The sequence below is a fragment of the Heptranchias perlo genome, chromosome 32 (assembly GCF_035084215.1).
Source record: "Heptranchias perlo isolate sHepPer1 chromosome 32, sHepPer1.hap1, whole genome shotgun sequence".
Taxonomy (NCBI): domain Eukaryota; kingdom Metazoa; phylum Chordata; class Chondrichthyes; order Hexanchiformes; family Hexanchidae; genus Heptranchias; species Heptranchias perlo.
Window position 1 is genome coordinate 12,533,438 of NC_090356.1, and position 23,364 is coordinate 12,556,801.

General features: G+C 41.5%; 1 protein-coding gene and 1 pseudogene across 6 annotated transcripts in view; both read right to left on the bottom strand.

Moving 5' to 3' along the window:
* Positions 1-8,836: 8,836 nt before the first annotated feature.
* On the bottom strand, positions 8,837-8,937 carry LOC137301224 (U6 spliceosomal RNA; annotated as a pseudogene).
* Positions 8,938-13,778: 4,841 nt separating this feature from the next.
* Positions 13,779-23,364, bottom strand: part of casz1 (castor zinc finger 1) — a 276,456-nt gene continuing 266,870 nt past the window's right edge. For all 6 annotated transcript variants that reach the window (XM_067970381.1, XM_067970383.1, XM_067970380.1 and 3 more), the window contains one exon: positions 13,779-20,932. In XM_067970381.1, the coding sequence (XP_067826482.1) occupies positions 19,896-20,932 (1,037 nt within the window). In that variant the 3' untranslated portion in view covers positions 13,779-19,895. The remainder of the gene's footprint in view (positions 20,933-23,364) is intronic.

Here is a 23,364-nt window from a genome sequence, read left to right on the forward strand (position 1 = left end):
CACCAGGAGTTGAGTATACTGTTTATGACATATGTGGGTATATTAAACTTTAAGTTCTAACTTTAGATAGTTTTCAAGCATAAGACAAATAAAATGGAGCAGGAACTTGTGAAGAAGCAGAGTAGTTGTTTATTTTTTATTCATTGGGATCTGGGCAATGCTGGCAAGGCCACATTTATTTTTAGCCCATCAGAGAAGGTGGTGGTGGGTCACCTTGAACTGCAGTCCTTTTACTGATGGTGCTCCTGCGATGGTGTTAGGTAGGGAATTCCAGGATATTGAAGATGGAGTGACTATATATGTCCAAGACAGGATGGTGTATGAGTTGGAGGGGAATTGGAGATGATGGTGTTCCCATGACATTGCTGCTTTCGTCCTTCTTGGTGGTAGAGGTTGCAAGAGAAGGACAGTTGAAGTGAGTTGCTACAAAGTATCCTGTAGATTATACATACTGCTGTCACGGTGCGCTGATGATGGAGGGGTGGATATTGAGTGTAGTGACAGGAGCACTGATCAAGCCAACTGCTTTATCTTGGATGCTGTTGAGCTTCGTGAGTGTTGTTGTAGCAGCACTCATCCAGGCAACCGGTGAGAATTCCATCACACTCCTGACTTGAGCCTTGTAGATCGTGGAGCCACTTGTTTCAGAATACCCAACCACTGCCCTGCTCTTGTAGCCGCAGTGTTGATATGGCTGGTCCAGTTAAACATCTGGTCAATGGTGAACCGCGCATGTTGATGATGGAGGACTCGATGATGGTGGTGTTGTTAATGGTTGGGGGGAGATGGCTGGGCTTTCATTTGTTTGAGATGGTCATTGGCACTTATGTGGCATGAATGTTGCCTGCTCCTTGTTAGCTTAAGCCTGAATTACCTGCTGTAGGCTGGCCTGGGCTGCTTCATTATCAGAAGAATTGACAATGGCCAGCCCACTCCTGACCTTTGATAGAGTGAAGGTCATTGATGAAGCAGATGAAGATGGTTGGGCTGAGGACACTTCACTGAGGATCTCTTACAATGATGTCCTGGGGCTGTGATGAATAGCCTCCAACCACCACAACCATCTTCCTTTGTCTCAGGTATGACTCCAGCCACTGGATGGTTTTCCCTTTGACTCTCATTGACCTCCATTTTCCTTGGGCTCCTTGGTGCCATACTCGGTTGAATGCTGCCTGGATGATGAGGGCAGCCACTCTGACCTCTCATCTTGGGAATAAAAGAATAAAGAAGAATTATAGCAAGCACAGATGGGCTGTGTGACGGTGTAGTGACGCCCATTAAAGACCTCTTCAGACTTTCTATTTGGAATCTATTACTATTTGCTCACTGCAATATAAAATGCTACCACTGAGCCCAAATCTATTTGAAGAAACCATTTTAAGACAATACTTTCAGCCATTGATTAATTAAGATTAAACTCCTTGTCTCCCCACCATACCACATTAATTAATTCATCAAATCAGTAAAAATAGGTGATTCGTGCTTGCAAAGTAAGTCTTTAGCATGTTAGCATTAGCAAAATGAAACAATCTTACTGCTTTGCTAATGATGAGGGTGTGAAAGACGTGACCTTCAACCATTAAACATTCTATTGGCACAGCAAATTAATTTGGAAAAGACTGTGACAAAATGCGTCATCTGTCACAAGATCCCTTTTACGCTGAACGTTCATGTATTAGATAAACTAGTGACATCTAGTGGTAGAAAGTAAATTTCATGACATTTTTTCCTTACTACATTATAGAACTAATCTAACTACTTTTCTTTAATAACTCTGAGATCCATTGACCTGTTACCATTATCTGCTGTAAATTAAATTAATAGAAAACCCTCAGAGGTAGAGGCGGTGTCTACCTTAAGAATCAAATCTTTACACAAAAATGTGGTTGCTCTCGATATCTTTTTGTTTTATTTGTGTTGATTATTTGGATTATTTTGGTTAAAGTGAGTGCTGATGACAAGGAACAGGCTGACAGAATTTCTGAGTCCAAAATTATGTATAGGTTTATAAACAATACATTATATAAAATCTATCTCTTTTCTGCCCAGGTCACACACCAGCTCCCTTGTCACTCTGAGCTGAGGAGAGGTGGCTCAGGATAACGCCTTCAGATTTTCCCTCCCTGCTAGACTCTCAGTAGAATAGTTGAGATTGAAGAGTGGGTTGAATTGTGCCTCACTGCTGCTGCGAGGTGCTGCATCGCTCCCGCAATGTGCTGCCTCACTCCCGCAATGGCCACATTACTCCTGGGCTAGACTTCTATATCTGCCCCGAATTAAAATATTTAAAAACAAAACAGACCTAGAAAAACCATAAGTTGATCAGGATCTTAATTTTTTTTAAAAGGGTACAGGGTGACATGTCCTTTCTCAGAACAACCTGTTCCTGATTAGATAAGATTTGATCTTAAAAGTGCACCAGTACAACCTTAAAGTTCCAGTTGTTGACTCTCCCACTTCAAGGCTATGCCCCTGGGAGTGGAAGGGTTAGCTAAGGAAGGGAAGTGGTCAATAAGACAAAAATTATAATAAAATGAACTGACAAAAACCTAGACATTTGTATTTTGACATCTTTTATCACCTTGAACTCTCATGGCGACCTTTGTATCAGTTTTAAAATGTAATTAGATGTATTATTTCTTTCTTATTGCCTCTTCTCAGATCATGCCGTTTGCAGACAAGTGACTGCTGAGATCTTCATGGCTTCTGCTAAAAGTTGCTCTTTGGTCGGCCTTGGGGAGAATTTAATTGTGTGACCTGAGGTGAAATTCCTGCTGAATTCTCTTGGCCCTTGTTGGGATTGTACCTGAACTCTGGAGCTTTGGCTGATCATCTGGCTGAGATCGGCAACTAGGATAAACTCACTGCTCCATTTTATGGCACCAGGCCAAAACTTTTCATCGCCCTCCTTTACCAATAAAATTTTGAAAAAGGAAAACCATTCTTTGGGTTATGCACATGTATACAATAGTATACATTATTTAGCATTCGTTATTTAGAAGAAATCGTTTGGACAGAAGTTTATACATAAATAATGTGAACATTTTAAAGAGCACACATTGCTTAAAGGAGTCATTTATTCTGTGGAGACTGATAATAAGGGTATCTACTACTCATGGTGACTGGCCATATTTTTTTCTGGCAAAATTTTAAGTGGTAAAATCCTTCAGAAGAAGTACTTTAATTGTCCAGGTTTCTGTTTGAGAATGGTACAGAGCTGTCAGTGTCAGGGAAATGTTAAGAGTGACATTTATCATTAGTGAGAGTGACACAAATTACAGGCTGATTCAAGCATAGGGAGCTGTGGTAATTTTAAGAACGACAAATGTCAATTTGGATCATATCCTTAAACCAAAATGAATGATTACCATTCCTAATAAGTGACACTTGTGAGATCTTTGTGTGCTTTAGCACTTTCTGAAACATAAAGGAGGAACTCGGTTTTTAGAAATGTGCACACTTCACATTTTATCACATTATCAAGAAGGAACTTGTTGGTTTAAATTCTTTCAGATCCAGTTTAAGTAGGTCAACCAAAAAAATGTGATACAAAAATATTGTGTTTTTGCCGCCGGCGTTATGTAAGATTTCTATTAACCTATAAAATTCAATGAATTCTACAATGAAATACGTTTGACAATTTATTATTTGTAGTCACGTGGATGGTGATGTTATTGGCCGGGGAGTGCTGCTGTGATTCCGGGAAACAGCTGGTGTGTTTTGTTACTCTTACAGGTGTTTGATGCACATAAATCAATTTTGCTTAATTTCTTATACAAATTCCCAAAATGGTGTTTCATGAAACGTGATTTGGGGGAGGGGGGGGGGTTAAAGTACATGAGCAGAAAATATGAACTTATAGTTTACCCAGCAGAGAAGAACAGCCTGGTAATTATCTTCCTGCACTTTTACATATTGCAGGCAAAATTAGGGTTCAGAACAAGGGGACCTGCCAAAGATTTAGTATTAAAATATTGCCCGTGATATATAAAGATATTACATTCTTTTTTTGTTCTGTGTGAACTTGTGTCAACCATCATCAGTCGCTCGAGAAGACATCCTTTCTATCTATCATTGTTTTTAGGTAAAGGTGGCGTCGTCATGGAGTTGAAAAAAGAATGAGGCACCAGTTATTAGATGCATGCAAATCCAAATGGGACACAAGGCGTTGAGGAGTCACATTGTGGAATAAGACAAGATGCTGCTGTCTGGTTAAGTGAAGGATGATGCAGTTGTGTCTTAAGATCAACTGCTGTTTTCTATTTATTTATTCTTAAAGGACAATTCCACCTTACTTATAAATTATATAGACTCAACTACTCTTAACACTTTTCTTGCTTGATTCACTCTCCATAAACTCCAACTTGCCCAAAACCCTGCCACGCATATCCTATCCCCCACTGTAAACCCCTTCATGACTTTGCCTGTCCCTAATCTCTTCAATCTCCTCCAGCCCTCTATTCCCTCCAAATTGCTGCATTCCTCTGTCTCCAGCCTTCTACACACACACTTCCCTCTCTTTGCATCACCACAGGTGGCAGAACTTTCAGCCTCCTCGGTCCTGCTCTCTGGAACTTGAAATTTTAAATTTGAGGTATTGGGGAACAGGAACTAGTGTAGATCAGCAAGGACAGGGGTGATAGGTGAGGCCGCGACTTGAATGTCTATCTATTGGCTCAGTCTTTAAGCAGAATATCTACAGGAAGGTTAATAATAGATTGATAACAATCCCCCTGCTTTGTGAAAACAGTAAGACTTATTCCTGTACACCATCTAATAGCTTTTTTAAAAATTGCCATCTTGTTTCCACGCTGCCCTGTTTTGAGTTGGCAGTTAGAATAATCCAGCGCTGACTAAAGCTGTTCCCAATACTGTTCCGCATCAGTCAATGGGATTCGTGCCTTGTTCGGCAGAATTCATCTCCCTGGTGATGTTCTCTCCCACAAGGTGCAGCAGTGGGAATCTGATCTGTTCCATCCAGCAGCCCACAGAGGGAGGTTGAGTTCAAATAACAGTGGAAACTGGGATTGGAACTGATCCCTCAGAATGGGAATACAACTCTTTACAGTGAGAGCTCGCAGGTCTGTATCTGTATCCGTAATCTGTGTGGTATTATGTCAATAAAGACTTTATGAAACAGGTGTTGTTCAATGATACATGTCGGTTATTTTACAAATTCAGTAAAATAATAAGCAAAAGGCAACCTTTTAAACATAGCTCCATGTCAATCTGTATGAGGCTCACAGAGAGTTTTAGTAATTGCAGCGTGTTGACGAAGAGATTAAAAAATAAATTCATCAAAAATGACATTTTAACTGCATTAGTAGGCCGGTGGTTACAAGGGACATTGTTGGACAAGGCTCAGTGATATTTCACTTTTTGAAATGAAAAGTGAGATCATTTTCAGTCTGAGGTTGGTGGAGTGACAGAAATTGGCAATTTTAATGCATTTTATCATCATTGTGCTGATTGTTTGACGTCTCCTGCTGTACCTTAGGGACAGGGTCAAATGCACTTTGCATTTACAAATTAGATAAATTGTTAAAACCAAAGCTCAACACCTGGTCCGAAAGCTTTTTCCGTGTCTCTTACGGATAGTTTTAGGGAAAAATCTGTCATGGATTATTTTTTATTCATTTAAAAACCATTGTATTGTCTTCTCTAAATGTGGTTTTATAATGGAAGGAAGCATGATGCTTTTTGGACAGACACAAAACAAGTTTAACACTTGAAGTTCACATCCAACATAATGCAATACATGAAGCTCCCTGTCTATACTATACTGTTGGCTCCATGTATATTACATAAAATAATGTATTAAGGAGCTCGGTGGTCAAAGTAATGCAAATTCACTGTTTAGCTCATGGAAATCCTTCCCAGGACTGTGCTGCTTAACCTAATGTGTTTCTTTGTGTACTTTGTTGTTCAACCCTAAAATATAAGTTCAGTTAGGCCTTATAAATGCCCCCACTGCTCAATCCCTGGCATTGCCCCATAAAACAACCTGCCCAGCTGATGGAGGTGCCATTGCTCAGATAGCAAACCCAAACTGACAGGAATCTGCATCCCATTTACTTAAGAACTTCAGCACTCTTCTAAAGAATTCTCACCAGTTTACTGTCATAGAGACACTTCTGAGTCAAAGGCTGGAGCTTTAAACAGCTGCAGCTTTCCAGTCATTTGAACAGAAAGACGAGTCTGTGGTGGTGTATTCCAGGCAGTGGGAAAATCTAAGGGCCAATCTTGCTGCTCGCCTAGCGTCCGGTTCAGACGTTTATTGGCAGACGTCAGGAACCAGGTTACCTGTCTGTTTCTTGTTTGGGTTACGGTGTGTGCTGCAGGGGACCTGATTGGCTGAGTTAAAACAACTTACAAAATGGGGGGTTTTAGGAGCTGCCGCAGTGGTTTAGTTGATGTGAATGCACCTGGGGAACAGACTTATGAGCAACAAGAACTAGGAAGCCCCATGTTTGATCCTTGCTCTATGCTGAGTTTGTTGATCTCCGACAAGTTAGTGGTAGCAGTGCTGCTGATGGCTCCAATATCCTGAGCTATGGAAGTGGACAGAGAGGAAAAAAATCACTCGGTGGGGGGTGTCCCCACTCCTGCTAGAATAGCATAGATATTGGGTGAGACGAGGAGCAGGCTGGACTGTGATACTTTCCATAGTTGAATACTCTACTGACTCTCACTGCCTAGGTTCACATGAAGAATGGTCGCTGGGGTAAGGAACTGAAAAAAGGCCATGAGGTCATATCAAGCAAGAGGCAGGGCCTTCAGGACAGGAGAAAATTGAATGGCAATCCTTACATTAAATGGGAACCTTAAATTTTTTAAAGGGTTTGTAAAGTACATCTGGTTTTTTAAAAATAAATTTTTAGAGTTATCTTATAAAACAAAGGCTGGAGAGGGACAGACTGTTACTAAGGTACACTCGCTGTTTTGGGGTTTGTGTACATATCAGCCCCCAAATAATTTGGGACCCCAGGTGTTTTGGAATTCATCCCCAACCATCTGTTGCTCTGTATCGAACCCAGTGTCCCAAATCAAGTAAGTTTTGAAGATGTTTCCCTTCTAATTTTCATTTCACTTTTACGTTCCTTTCCTCTCTCCTTATTTTGTGAAATATTTTATTCTTTCTTCTGAGGACTGCCTATACTAGCGCCATTCCCTGAGAAGCAGGGCTGCTAGCCTCTTACCCGCCCTCTGCCAATGCTGCCCTTTAACTGGCAGCAGTATGGATGGACTTGCACTGCAATTCTCCCTTTCCTCCGCTAGATGTCTCCCCAAATGCCCTAACACAGATAGGAACTCAGTTCTTCTGTCGCATTGTAAGGGTATTAACAAAGAGCTGGGGAACCATTTCAGGAGTAGTAATTAGACTAAACCTATAGTTTTCATTCATGGAGGCATTTGGCAATTAGATCAGATTACAAACACTATCTGGAGACCTGCTTATCCCTCCAATCTAATGTGCACCTTGGAGTCAGCCATTAATCTTCAGGGTTTCAAATGATGCCATAAGCTCCATTGCCAAAACTCAAATAGATCATGAATGTTTTCTGAACTCCAAGGAGGTTTTGGCCTTTACCTCACCCTTTGGTATCTGAAGTATAACATGCAGTATAGAATTCTGTGCTTACATCGATGTCTTGAACCCATTGTTTCCCATATAGGGAGGTCCCAATCTCAACTGGCGCAGCCGAGAGAGAGAGATAGGCTAAGTGGAAGCACTGGGAGAGAGAAAGCTGCATGACAAGTCACTGTGCCTCCCGCTGACAGTCACAGGGAGCCATTGAACAAGGCCTACGAGCATTCTCTTGGCCAGAGAATGGTACCTTTTCCAGAGAATCCTGGGAAGGGAAAACAATATCAATGATGTTTTAAATGACCATTTTCTGGAGAATTCCATGGTTTCTTGCTGTTGCTGGAAGCGTTGCACTGAATCGATATAGTAACAAATTATACTCATAGAAGGGTATTGCGTTGATCTTTGGTGTAATTACTGCAGGCTTACAGGCAAATTGCAGCACTGCAAGGCAACCCCACACACATTCTGTATTATACACAGGGTGATAGGCAGCTGATGATTTGTTATATGACTAATTTAGCTGAGCAGCTGCGATGATGTCATTAACCACAGGAGCTGTGGTTAAATAATTTTTGAACATGAACAGAACATTGAGACTGAGGAGTTTGCTTAGCGGCACCACCAGCTATTAACATCATTTTTATTGAATCATTTTAAATGCTCCTTGTTTTATACTTTTTAAAAAAAAGATGAATCTGCAGAGACAACTAGTTACGTAGACAGACAGTGATGTACTGACAATATAGGGTCCAGTTATTTGAGGCGGGACAAGCTGTCTTGATCAATTCAATACAACATAGGGTATAGCATGGCACCAAACGGCCAGTACTGATGGGGCGAGGGAGATGACATTAAGATAAATTATCTGTAGCTCAAATCTTTGATAAACCAGAACAACAACTTCTGACCAATTGTCAACAAATGTTCTATTTTTTGAACCATGCCTTTATTTTGAATGCCGGTTGCCATTAACTACTAATTCAAACAGCCAGCCCCTTTCAACAGTCCTTTTATTTGGTTACTGCCATTGCTGTCCAGTCATATTTCCCATGTTGTATTGAATTTATTATCAAAACATCCAACCTCAAATAACTGGCCCCTACATCACCAGGTTACCCAAGTTTCTACTTTGGGATTCATGCCTATTTTTATTACTCTTGTAAACTTATCGAGGGCTTTTCATGTATTTTCTTGGGTTAACTCAGCCCTGTGTCTTTCAGCACTTTTAAAAGTTAGACACGTTACCCAGGTTACGACCGTTTCCCGAGTTTGCGTGCCATCCTTGCCCAGGAGCCATGCTAATCTTCTCTAGTGTTCTGATTTTAGCATTTTGTGTTGTTTGTAGAATTATTTAAGGGGACCAGCAGAATGGTTCTTCCAGTAGGGTTATATTTTTATTACAGTTGATGCTATGTACACCTCTGGTTTACATGGCCAGGCATAATTTAGCTCATTTATTTGAAAGCATTTCAGGATCAATAATTAAAATTTATCAGCTAACCAGTTAGGTCAATGATGAACTACAAAGCCATATGGATGCCAATGTAGTTCCAAGAATTGGGTCCAAGAGTTCGTTCCTCAATCCTTGACTTGAGCCCTGACGATTTGAAAAATCAGCATATCATAACTCCCCTCATTGCTTAATAGGCAAAGGTAAAGTTGCTGTCGCATTAAGCCAGAGCTCCCAGGTTTGAGCTCTGGTCTGTTCTGCGCTGGCTGATCTCTGGAGGGACAGTAGTAGGGATGATAAAATTGTTCTCAACTAGGGGGGGAAAATCAGCCAAGGCTCCTGCTCCTGATACAATGATCCCTGTTAAGTGTGCATGGCTTGGCTGTGATGCTAGCTACAGAAGATTGCGAGTTGGGTAGGATATCCCAACAGAGCGTCAATGGCTTCAGGGAAGGAAGGAGGAAAATTAGCACAAAAAAAGCAGTGTGTAGTGCTGAAAATGTGAACTACCAGGCTGAGAATGTACAATCCAGAGCTGAGAATATGTGATACAGAGCTGAATGTGTAATAAAGGCCTGGGACTAAGAGATACAGGGCTGAGAATATGTACTACAGGGTTGGAAATGTGAGATACACGGATGATAATGTGAGATACTGGGCTGAGAATAAGAGATACTGGGCTGAGAATGTACAATACAGAACTCAGAATGTGAGGTACAGGGCTGGGAATGAGATACTGGGCTGAAATTGTACAGTAGAGCTGAGAATGTGTAATACAAGGCTGAGGTGCAGGGCTGAGAATGTCCTGCCTCACACGAACATCATCTTGGGTGTTTCATATCACCAATTCTCAGTACCATCCTCAAAGATTGCAGTGAAAATCTCCTCTCACCTCCTAACTAAAACAATGGAGCTGCTCCACTCTAAACAAGTATTTAAATGGGTTTAGATGTGAACACCTTGCCTTGTGAGTTCTTCAATAATGGCCATTTTTACAGCACACGCACTGATTTGTAAAAGTGTGCACCCAATCTCATGATTATTAGTGAAAAGCAGCATAGATTTCTAAAATGCTTACAGTTCTGGTGCCCTTATTTAAGGAAGGATATACTTGCATTGGAGGCAGTTCAGAGAAGGTTCACGAGGTTGATTCCGGGTATGGAAGGGCTGTCTTATGAGGAAAGATTGAACAGGTTGGGTCTATACTCATTGGAGTTTAGAAGAATGAGATGAGATCTTATTGAAACATACAAGATTCTGATGGGACTCGATAGGGTAGATGCTGAGAGGATGTTACCCCCTCATGGGGGAGTCTAAAACTAGGGGACATAGTCTCAGAATAAGGGGTCACCCATTTAAGACGGAAATGAGGAGGAATTTCTTCTCCCAGAGGGTCGTGAATCTTTGGAATTCTTTACCCCAAAAAGCTGTGGAGGCTGAGTCATTGAATACATTCAAGGCTGATTTAGACAAATTTTTGATCAGCAAGGGAGTCAAAGGATATGGGGAAAGGGCGGGAAAGTGGAGTTGAGGTAAAAATCAGATCAGCCATGATCTCATTAAATGGCGGAGCAGGCTCGAGGGGCTGAATGGCCTACTCCTGCTCCTATCTCTTATGGTTTACTTGCACTGTGTTCATTGTGGCTTTCTGAGAGACACAATTTGGGCTTCTTAAATCTATTTTCCCTCACAAAACCATGCATCATATTCTTGTGTTCATATCGTTGATCATAGAAATGACAGCACAGAAGGAAGCCTGTCAGCCCCTCACATTAGTGCTAGTTCTTCAATGGCAGCTATCTACAATAATCCCATTTCCCTGCCCTTCTCTTTTAAATGACGTTACAGTCTCTATCTCAATAGTCACTTGTAGTAAAGCATTCCATTGCCCAATAACCCTTTACGTGAAAATAAATTCTTCGGACTTTCCCCTTCATTTGCTATTGCTAATCCTGAGATGATGCCCCCTTGTTGCCAACCAGTGGAAAAAATCTTTTACTATTTACCTTTTGAAAACCTGTTATAATTTTGAAACCACCTCCTTTAGATTCCTCCTTAACCTTCCTTGTTCTAGTGAAAAGGCTACAATTTTTCAAGCCTTTCTTCATAACCATTAACTCTCAATCTGGTATAATTCTAATGAATTTTGTTGTACCATTTCTACGGCTCTAATGTCCTTCCTATAATGGGGTGCCAGGACTGCATATAAAACTCCAACTGTGGCTTAACCAATATCATACAAATTTAACATCACTTACTTGCCCAGAATCTAGAATCCCATTTGGCTTTTTTATGGCCTTTTCGATCTGCACTCCACCTTCAAAGTATCGGCACTCCCAGGTGTTCCTGTTCCTTCACTCTTTAGCTAAGAATCTTACTATTTGAATATACTTTCTTTCACTGTTCTTTTCCCCAAAATGTATTGCTTCACACTCAACTGCATCTACCACCTATCTGCCTACTCCACAAATCTGTCTCTGTCCTCCTATCTCCTGCCTTCTACCTCACCCTTTGCCAAGCACCTTCATTTATCAGCAAACTTCGATAATATTCATCTTCTGCCCATGTCTCTATAAATGAAAAACAAGAGTGCCAGCACAGATCTCTGGCCGACACCACAACCCACATCCTACCAATCTCAAAGCAATCCACTTAACCCATTCTCTGCTTTCTGTTCTCTTATCTCTTTATCCATGCACCTCTTTTCTCTTTAATGTCACGTGCCTTGATTTTCACCACATATCTCTTATGTGGTACCTTATCCAATGCCTTCTGAAAATTCGTATATACATCCATCTGATTCCCTATATGCTTGTTGCAAAATATCCATTTCTTTCCTTGCACCTTAGGTACATCTTTTAACAATATAGTGACATACTCTGCCGATGGCGTAGCAAATTTAGCCAATGAGTAACAGAGCCGTAAAAAGCAAGGCGGCCCCAGGTTTGATCCCCAGTCCATTCTGAGTTAGCTGACCTCAGCTGGGGCACTGGTAAACATGCGACAATTGTTCTCAATGTTCCTGGGTTGGGGAGGGGAAAATCAGCCAGTGTTCCTGTTCCTTGTCGCTACGCAGCAACTCCTGATGGAAGTGTGAATGTGTAGACACGAGGGGAGGACAAGATCAGGCTCAGGTTTAATGCTCTCCTCAGCTCAGATGCCTGCTGATACTCACCGTCAATGCTCACACATGACTAACAGCCATTTTGTCAAGCTGCTGGGGCTTGGCTGGTGCCTATAAAACTGCACCCACCCCCTACCCCACCCATTAGGAGTCAAAGCCTTCAGGAGCAGGAAGTTAAATAAGGTGGCGCAATGAGCTTATAGGGAAAGGCCCCTTCACACAGACTCTACACAAGAGCTAAACAGTAAAGAACTTAAAAGTACAGCAAAGAGGGAAAAATATCAATTGCAACAAAATTCCCCTCCATCCACAAACAATTTTTGAGTCCTCCCTCACACACACTTCTATAAGTTATCAGATAATATGTTATCAGATATTGTGGTCTTATGTTGGAAAGTTTAGGCGGTCACCAAATTTTATTAGTAGTTCCCTAGCAACAGTGACCAAGTAATACAGTTATTAGTGCAATCCCCCACCCTGCTGTGAATCTATCAGTCACGGTTGTAATAAACTTTACCATTTCTCAACCGGGACAAAATCATGGGTGAGGAGAGACCAAGAATCACAGCCACAAATAAGAGCATAAAGTGCAGAATGAGAAAAGACCATTCGGCCCATTACACCTATGCTGTTTAGGGCCTGTCTATGATTATTTCATCATGGTTTCCCACAACTAGATGTTGATCTTCTATTTTAGGGACAATAAGCTCCTCGCCCTAACTCCCCTGAAAAAAAAATCAGACAGTCCTCCTATAATCCTCAATCCCCTTGATGATCTAGAGCCCTGCGGCTTCAATAAGAGACGGCCTCAGAGGGGACCTTATAGATGTAGATACTAATAAGATAGGGAGAATAAACCTAAAAATACTTTTTAACAGACCAGGGCAACAAGACAGGAGGGCTTGGGTTGCAAGGGGAAAATTTAGGATGGGCATAGAGGACAATCAACATCTAGTATGGGTTTCACATCGTTCACCTGACGAAGGAGGAAGCCTCCGAAAGCTTGTGAATTTAAAATAAAATTGCTGGACTATAACTTGGTGTTGTAAAATTGTTTACAATTGCCATGGAGAGTAGTTGATGCCAGGAGATTGAACCCATTTAAGAAATAAATAGCCTCTGTAATGGGAAGACAGTTGTAATTGCAGATAGATGAGTTCAAATTGGCTGTAGGGTCTTCTTCACCTGAACCGATCTTGTGACCTCCTCTAGGTGTATGATGCTTAAAACTTTAAATTCTCAACATTCAATGGCCACACCCCTCTATCTCCTTAACCTCCTTCAGCCCTACAAACCCTCCTCCATTCCTCTAACTCCACCTTCTTGTGCATCCCCCCCTCCTTTTGTCGCACCATTGACTGCTGTGCCTTCAGCCGCCTAGGCCCCACACTCAGAAATTCCCTCTTTAAACCCCTCCGCCCCTCCAACTCCCTTTAAGACCCTCCTTAAAACCCAGGTCTTTGACCAAGCTTTCAGGCACCCCTTCCTGTGGCTCGGGTCCAATTTTTAACATTTTATCCTTGTGTCTCTGCGGAATACCTTGGGACATCTTTCTATATTAAAGGCACTTTATAAATGCAAGTTGTCGTTGAATAAAGACCGAGAACGGTTGCTACTTTTTTTTTCCAGTTTTTATTGAGTGAAAATCTCAAACCCTTGCATCAGTCATGCAAAACCAATCAAATAAATAAAACACATATATTAAATTTCTAACAGCACTAGATTCAAGTGGAAAAATATTCAGTTATCAATAACATAGGTGCCGAGGGATCATATTCAAGTATTGGAGAACATTTTTTCCAAACCATATAAAAAAAGTTGAGTTGTCTCCATGTATAGAGCCATGTACATCGTATGTGGATCACGTTCTCCCCTCAGAGAAAAAAAATTACACAAATCCATATGATCTAGAGATGGCTTCTTATCCTAGTGTGCAATATATATATTACAAAGGCTAGAATTCTCTTTTTGCTACATTGTAATTTTTCCTTTTTTTTTCATCTTCAAGAGATCAATCCAGTTTTAGTTAAATTAACAGTAAAATGATCATTTGCTTCAGCAGCTTGACTATTTAAAAGATTTGGAGGTTGTTTCTGTCTGGTTGTACATAATTATTATTTTCTTTTCTCTTCGTATTCTGGTAGACTATCTACACAATGCCATCTGGCAAACATCTGGTGATGTGTTACCCGTTTTTCAAAACATCACAGGAGAAGGAAAGGAAAAAAAAAACTTAACAGCTTCGGACTTCAACATGCTCTATGTATTAAAAAAATGACACACGCCAAGTTAATCCAAGTGCATAAACTGCTTCCCAGCTCTAAGCAATTTACAGGTTTTTCTTTTTCGAAGTACATTTTGAATCGGAAAAAAAAATAAACAGAATTAATATTGCCTGCCTTTTGTCTGACTTTTAAATAGAACCCACTATCGGATAGGCAGCAAAATAAAGAGCACACAAAATAAAACTGAGGGATAACAGTATTAAATTAACTAGCAATTAATATTCATAGGAAACCTAAGTTAATTCACGTTCTACAAAATTCAAGTTAAACCTGAACCACACTCCGTGTCAGTGCTAACAGTCTACATGTATAAATGGCCTCATTGTTCAAGGGCCATGTTACACTTTCATCTCTAAAGGAATTGCACACAAAATAAAACTACAGGCTATTCCAGAATTTTTTTTAAAAAAAGAAATCCTTCAAATACAACATCTGATTTTATTCTCGTGCCTTTAACCCTTTGAGAACTGGCAGCCTTGTTTTTTTTTTCGGGGGAGGGGGGTTCTCAAGCAGCAGCTTTAGTTACATATTATTTCCTATCAACGTGATGTTTGTGCAAAAGAAAAAAACATACACAATGCCGGATCTTACAAAGCACGAGAGTGAGAAGCACAGGAGACACACACACACACACACACACACACACACAGAGTACGTCTCTATAGTACATTATGACTAGAATGGATCATTGTAATCTTGCTTTACTTCATGATTTGGTGCGGAAAATGCTGCTGCAGTCCTCAAAGGGTTAATGCTACAGTTACAGTTGGGCCCAGGGAAAGAATAATGCAGTGTAAGTCATTCTTAAAGACATAGTAGACCCCTTTCATAACATAGTTGGAAAGATTTTATATTTGACACTGACCAACTCAAGGTCTGTGTGCTGCAGCTGATTTAGAAGTAGAGTCATGTCTAAATAGTTCACTACAATGCCATTTCACTAACGTTTTAAAAGCAAATTTATCGTCATTAAGTAATCATAGAAATTGGGATAGAGAGCAAGGAATATTTACTCTGCCATAAACTTAGAAAGGGGCTACTGCTGCTTTAAGACTTGGCAAATTAGTTTTACATTAATTGTAACTGGTAGGGTCCACAACTGTCATTTCTAATATAAAACTGAATTAGTGCAAACTTATATATATTACAAAAAGACAAAAAGCAGGTTAGCACACCCATTACTTTCAACACTCATCTGTAGTGCTTCACCAAATGAATTGTAGAAACATGTACCGTAAAGATTAGACATTGCCCTTTTAAGAGACATTATTTCCTTCTACACGAGCCCAAGTATTCTCATGAAGTGTAACTATGGCAGAGCGGTGACACTGTGAAAAACATCTGCCAGCTTTGTCTACTGACTTGTTAAAATAAAACTTTGCTGCAAGTTAAAAGTATTACTTTTAAAATATTTTTAAGGGAGAGGGACAGAATCTTCAGATGGCCAAAATAAGAGGGAAATTGCCTCTTTAAGATGAAGGCATCATAAAATTGCTTTTGTTCTGTACATAAGTTTTGCAGGAAAAATACTGTAGTATCTCATTCTTAATTAATGACACAGTCTCCAACACAATATTTTTTTCCTTTGCTACTTGCAGTGATTTTGTATATATATATATTCTCAATTTAAAAATGTTACACTTTCTATAACAATTCACACAGTGATTTTATATATTTGTCATCATACTGATGGTTCAGTCAAAGTCCATTCAAATTTGACTGTTCCAGCACGAGATTACTTCACATTGCATCTATATGCCTGAATGTACAAGCAGGTAAGTGCCCTGTTCATCTACATCCCAGTCATCCTTTCAGAAGATTTCTATCTTGCTGATTGTGTGTTTATGTAGGATTCCTGTGTGATGTTTCCTTTCAGTTTGGAAATGATGTTGGGGTAAGGTATGTGTTAGCATGATGGAAGGGAATTGCAAAATGTAGGGCCTTGATGGCTGAAGGCATGGCCACCAATGGTGGGGGCAAAGAGTTGGGGGGAAGGTTGCACAAGAGGCCAGAGTCAGAGGACTGGAGAGTTCTGGGGTGAAGGAGGTCACGGAGATAAGGAGGGGCAAGGCCATGAGGTGATTTAAACACGAGGATAAGAATTTTAAATTGCACACGTTGGGGGACCGAAAGCTAATGTCAGTCAGCGAGGACAAGGTGATAGGTGAGCGGGACTTGGTGCGAGTTAGGGTACAGGCAGCAAAGTTTTGGATGAGTTGAAGTTTGTGGAGGGTGGGAGACTGGCCACAAGAGCATTGGAATAGTCAAGTCTGGAGGTGACAAAGGTGTGGATGAGGGTTTCAGCAGCAGTAGGGGTGGAGGCGGGCGATGGACAGGATATGGGGTCAGAAGTTCAGCTCGGGTTCAAATATGGCATGAAGTTGCTAACAGTCTAGTTCAACCTGAGACAGTGGCCGGGGAGCGGAATGGAATTAGTGCTGAGAACACAGAGCAGTGTGATGGGGGAAAAGACAATAGGCCTTGGTCTTCCCAATGCTTAACTGGTCCAAGATTGGATTTCACATTTTCAGAGCTGGGCATAGTCAGCATACATATGGAAGCTGGCCCCTGTCTTTGGATGATGTCGATGGGCAACCTGTAGATGGGGAAGAGGAGGTGTCAGAGGGCAGATCCTCGGGGGACTTCAGGGACTCTGTGCCTGCAATTTCCTGAGCAGCACTTGCTGCGAGTGCCTCTCCTCCCCAGTGAAGCCCAATCGGGGAGCCAGCCATACAGGTAACCGCATCTCATGTCTTTACATCGAGCGACCAGGCACTACAGGAGTTTGTTAACATCAATGACTTGGTACATTTTTGAGGCTCAATGCTGCAGTATTCCTTTCAATTTAGGGCGCTAATCAATACAATATTCCCTTTTACTTCATCTGATTTTTAAAAAATTAAATGTATTGAGTCAAAGTACGTCAGGGTGTTCTGAATAATATAATGCTTCCCCAATGTATTGTTTCTGAACAATATGGCCATTGTCTTTGTAGATATACCTGATACGATTGAATGCATGGAAAGTTTATAATTGATCTTGCACAATCTGTTACACACTTGTCCAGAGTCTATACTTACAAGGACTACACGCTAAAGCTAATTTATTTAGAAAGGTGTTGGGATATTTACAATAACAGGACAATTTTAAAGACATTTACACTGGCTAAACTTTCTACTAGTTAGTGACTAATGAGGTGTTAAACTGACCCCTTTAGATGAGCAATTAATGGCTGAGCTTTCAGTAAAGGTGAAAATAGGTGTCATTAATCTGCTGCTGAAGTGCGCTCTGTGTCTGGACTGCAAATCTATACAATTAGCAGGGCAAACATCCAGAGAAATCAAGAGGGATGAGGCTGGGGTGGGGGAAGCAAAGGACTTTAAAAGGCACTGTTACAATATATAGGAGCAGCCAATTGCAGACAAGTGTGTCCCCCTGAATTGATTGAAGTGGAAATAAGCCCAGCTCCTTCGTCCCGACAGTATGGTAGACTCACAAGAGTGTGACAGTGAGATAGGAGTGTTGGTTTCAGTAAGATAATTACGGGTAGCAGATCATCGTTCGTGTCTCTCGGGCTCTGTGTTGAGAGTGAAGTTGAGTCTACAGAGACTGGCTCTTCACTCCCCAATGGAAAAGGAGAGCAGTGAATGGGCACCACTCTCCCAAAAGTAGATCCAGTTCAAGGGGAAAAATTTGCAGGGCTGTGGGGAAAGCACGGGGGAGTGGGACTAATTGGATAGATCTTTCAAAGAGACAGCACAGGCATGACGGGCTGAATGGCCTCCTTCTATGCTGTACGATTCCAAGGTAAAAGCACCTAATGCCAACCAAATGCCTTCAAACACAATATCCAAGTAATTTGGTTTCTAACTTCGATGGAACAGACTAACCACATTTCTCTAGTGACAGGTGGAGCCGACAGAGAAAAGGGGCAATCAGGATGGGACTCCCCTTTTCTCCTCGATTATTATAATTATTTAATAAGTTTGCATTGAAAAATAAGCAAATACGAGTCGCACAACAAGATGACTTGTCATTTGTTTCCTGTAGTTACTCTCAATTTGCAAGCTACATATTATATTCAGTTCCAAAGATACGATGGCCCTGCTTTGAAATAATCTTAAATATGCAGAGAAAGATTAGCTTTTGATCAGAAACTCAAACAGAAACTCAAGCAGACCTCTTTAAACAGAGATACCGCAGCTTTAAGCCTCAAAGGGTCAAGAGTTAGATTCAGTGTGATGGCAAATGGTTTGCAAACAATGTCACCATGTTGGGCCCTAAAGTATCTACAATATTCATATTGATTTCTCCTTTAAATATAAAAAAATAATTTTGCTTGAAATGTTCTCATTCTATCTACAAAACAAAAAAAAAAGTGTAGAAACTTCTAGAAGCCGCATCGCTTCTTTACAATGGTAAAAAAAAAGGTAATTCTGGAACAGCCCCAAAGAGCCGAGAAAGAAATGGAATGGAAGAAGCCGGGATCTGCAGTAGCAAGTGACTTGGGATGATACTACCCAACTCCAGAGTGTGAAAGTTCTTGGGGGAAGAGAGAGAGAGAGAGAGAAAAAAGAGAAAATCTTCACAAAAAAAAATAAATTAATGGAAGAGCAGAAATGAAACTTCACTCAGTTTGGGCGCAAATACTGCTCGTTACACGATGACCGTTTGTCAATCTGCACTCATCTTAATGCTTCGGAGTTTACCAAGAAGAAATCATTTTACACGTTTTTACCTTATCTCTCCACAGTTTGGGACTAGAGGAGGTGGTGGGGTTGACTACAGAAAGTGGCTATTTAAAACTGCCTTTGTAAATTCTTTGCTTGCACACTCTGCCATACCATAATGTACACTACAGCTCAAAACTGCTTAGGATTCTCGGTATCATATACTTTTTTTTAAAAAATCCAAAAATTAAAACAATAAAATCTAGCAGACATGCACACACGCAACCAAGGAGTTTTCCGTAGCAAAGGTAATACCCAAATATTACATGATGTCCAACTCCAGAAACGTCGGATTATAGATTTTCGTTTTTCCTGCATATTAAAAGGGTTTAATTATGTTGGTCAGGTTGTAAACATCTTTCAGGGAACAAGTTCTTCCTACTGCTGCTATCTCCTCTCCACATACCATCTGAAGCCAATCGTTTTGTTCATCTATATTCGTGATTCTCTTATTTGTTTGGGGCACAGTCCCATTGTCATCAGCTGGTCTGGAAGCATCGCTGTGGATAGAGGAAGCTTCAAAGCTCTCCGTGTTGCAGAGCTGATCTGAATGGAGCGCAAAGGCTGCCTTGCACCCAGGCCCTTTAACACTGCGGCGCCTGTGGAGTTTTGGTTGTTAATTCTACTACTTTTTTATTGAGGAAAATTGTCATCCCAGATAATTTAAACAAGTATATAGAGGACAGATTCTTTATACGGGGAGGGAGGTCCCCAGCTACAGCCCTGTTGTGTCGTCTTTCTCACTCATGTCCATGTTCTCGGGCATGGTGCCACGGGTGCTGTCAGAGTCCGTGTTTAGATCATCATCATCTTCGTTCAGTTCTTCATCCTGTGTCATATCGTTATCATCTTCGGCATCGCCAGACGTTGCAGTGACGTCTTCTTGAGATGCCCCAGCAACCGGGACCAACTCGTGGGGTTTTGTGCTCAGATCCAATGAGTCGTTCAACCCGATACCAACAGCATTTTTGAGGAAGAACAGCGAGCCATCGACATTGGTGCTGAGGTTTAGGGATCCATCCAGGTTGAGGGAGGATCCTTGGGAATCGTACTCCATCGTCACGCTTGTGCTGTGCATCCCTTCGCGGGTGGGCGAGATGGAGTTCAACTCGCCACGTTCCTGCTTCTCGTGCTTGCGCTTGTGGGAGTCCATCTGGGACATGCCCACGACTGTGTGTTTGCAATCAGGGTAGGTGCAGTGGAAATGGGAACATTTGAGCTTATATTTACAGTCAGGGACCTCGCAGTCCACACTTGAGCTGAACTGACAGAAGCCAGCAGCACTTATCACGTCTTGCTTCCCATGGTGCTTCCGATGGGCGGTCACCTTTGTGCTGTCGGTGCAGCGGAAGCCACAGCGAAGACAGTGGAAGTGGGTGCTGTTCCCGGAAAATTGACAGTCTGCAAAGTTGCACCGCAGGGAGGACTTAAAACGTTTGAAGTCATCGAGAACCAGGTTGTCCACTCGGTCGTGGTGCTGGGCGTGCTTGTACATGTGAGTGCGGCCACAGAACTTGTACCCACAATTCTCCCGGGTGCAGTGGTAGTGGGTAACCTTCAGCGAGAACTGGCAAGATGTGTCTTTGCAGTCTTCGTAGAGATCGTATCGTTTGAAGCCCTCTAGCATCATCCCTTCATCCAGCATCTTCCGAGAAGAGGCTGTCTTACGGCGCTTTCCAAATGGAGACATATCTTCTATGATCCAGAATCTTTTCTTCGCACCAGAGGCGGTTGGGAGAGAAATTGTGTTCCCTGGAAGTACAAAAGGAAAAACATCAAATCACTACATTTCTACAGTCTGATTTTAATTGGAGCCAGGCACATTGGAGAAATCTTGGCCCCATCACAATACGATTATTGCAACCTCTCACTGCATTAATGTTCTTTTAAACCCAAATAACATATGGTGCTACAGCTTCCTATGAAGCACCAAAGCATCTTTGGTACAGTCCAAAGTAATGTGAACCTTCCTTTCTCGCAGAACCATCAGTGGGGATGTTACACAGTTAATGGACCCGGTAACTACATAAAAAAATTACATAAATTATACTGGATTGAATATACTACATAGAATTACATAGAATTTACAGCACAGAAACAGGCCGTTCGGCCCAACTGGTCTATGCCGGTGTTTATGCTCCACACAAGCCTCCCCAGACCCTACTTCGTCTAACCTTATAAACTGCAGCTGTTGAGGTCACTACTTTGGATTATGTGTCCTGTCAATGACATCGCAATTGTCTACCTGGTGAGAAAACCCATGTAAGCAAAAGAGAAAGTGATACTGGGGAGAAAGAGAGAACAGGTTCTAGGGTGGCCAGCCACGTTTATCTTTGGAAGCACTTTGAGATGTCCTGAGGTCATGAAAGGTGTTATATAAATGCAAGTTTGTTCATTCTTTCCATCTGTCTGTGGTTATGAATCACATCACTTCTCAGCAAGGCCCCATAATGCAGTGCCCTGTGGAAGATGTGCTTTCTACATTGGAGGGCCACTGACATTATCGCTTGGGTAGCCAAACCATGTCTTTCTCCCATTGGCAGCCCCTGTGTAGGAGACCTTAGCCTAGACCATCCTGCTCTCATGGCAATTTATTTGGACAACAGTGATCAGTCAGGCCTCTTGGCTAAGAGAAAAAAAAAATGCCAAGGTTCCCACCCCGTTCAGTATCCAGTGACTCCAGCTATTGAGTGAGAACAGGATCAGCTGGCTGCGATTCTCTCTGCAGTTGAATAGTCTTTATAGCAGTTTGACATCAGTATCTAAATTGGATGACTAGTTATCATTTTGATGTTCATGGAAATCCCAGTACACTCCCATCTCCCCTCCCAATTATTGTTTGTGCTTTTGATATTAATATGCATTTTCAGTGGAAACAAATGAAAATTTCCCTGTAATTTTCATAAATATTTCAAAACATAATATACCCCACACAGATATTTGCCTAAAAACCTATTGGTGAGGCATCATACTGATGTGGTCCAAGATGCCCGCACCTCCCCACACGCCAGCTTTGTCATTCAGCTGAACATCTGCAGAGAGGGGAGGTGATTCAGAACAGGGACAGAGCTACGTGCTCTAGTCTGCCGTATAGTGGCCTAGGGAATCTTAGGAAAAGGGAATGATGCTGCCAAAGCCACAGTTATTGCTACCCCTAGTTGTCCTGGTAGGAATTGTTTTACATCCACCTGCGAGCAGGCGAAGTCTCGACTTTCTTTTCAGGTGGATGTAAAAGAGCAGGAGAGTTCTCCCCGGTGTCCTGGCCAATATCTATCCCTCAACCAACAGGTTATCTGGTCATTTATCTCAGTGCTGTTTGTGTGCAAATTGGCTGCCGTGTTTCCCTTCATTACGACAATGACTACACTTCAAAAGTACTTCATTGGCTGTAAAGTGCTTTGGGATGTCCTGAGGTTGTGAAAGGCGCTATATAAATACAAATTTCTTTCACAACTGAGTGGCTTGCTCGGCCACTTCAGACAGCATTAAGAATCAACCACACAGTATGGAGTAGAGTGACATGTAGGCCAGACCTGATAGGGAGGTAGATTCTCTTCCTTGAAAGACATCAATGATTGGTTTTATGACAATCCAGCAGCTTTCATTCCTACACCAGTGGCTACACTTCAAAAGTATTTCATTGGCTGCAGAGTGCTTTGGGACATCCTAAGGTCATGAAAGGTGATATATAAATGCTTTCTTTCTTCTTTCTTTCAGGATTATGTGTTTCTGGTGCTAGCACACAAGCTACCAATTTTTTTTAATTGAATTCAATTTTATTACTTGTTATGGTGGGGTACTAATAAATTTAAAGACCTTCACAATAAGAAAGTGAATTCAAGAAAAGCTGTGATGATCTGGAATGCACTGCCTGAAAGGGCAATGGAAGCAGATTCAATAATAACTTTCAAAAGGGAATTGGAGATATACTTGAAAAGGAAAAAACGGCAGGGCTACGGGGAAAGAGCAGGGGAATGGGACTCATCAGATAGCTCTTTCAAAGCGCCGGCATAGGCACGATGGGCCGAATGGCCGCCTTCCGTGCTGTCTGATTCTATGAATCTAAAAGAACTCTGAAAAATATCACAGCTATTGCCTTTTTCAATGTCCCAGGTGTCACGGTCCATAAAACAACAACTAATGGGCCAGGTAGCATGAATTCAGGGACAATGAGGAAGCTGGGT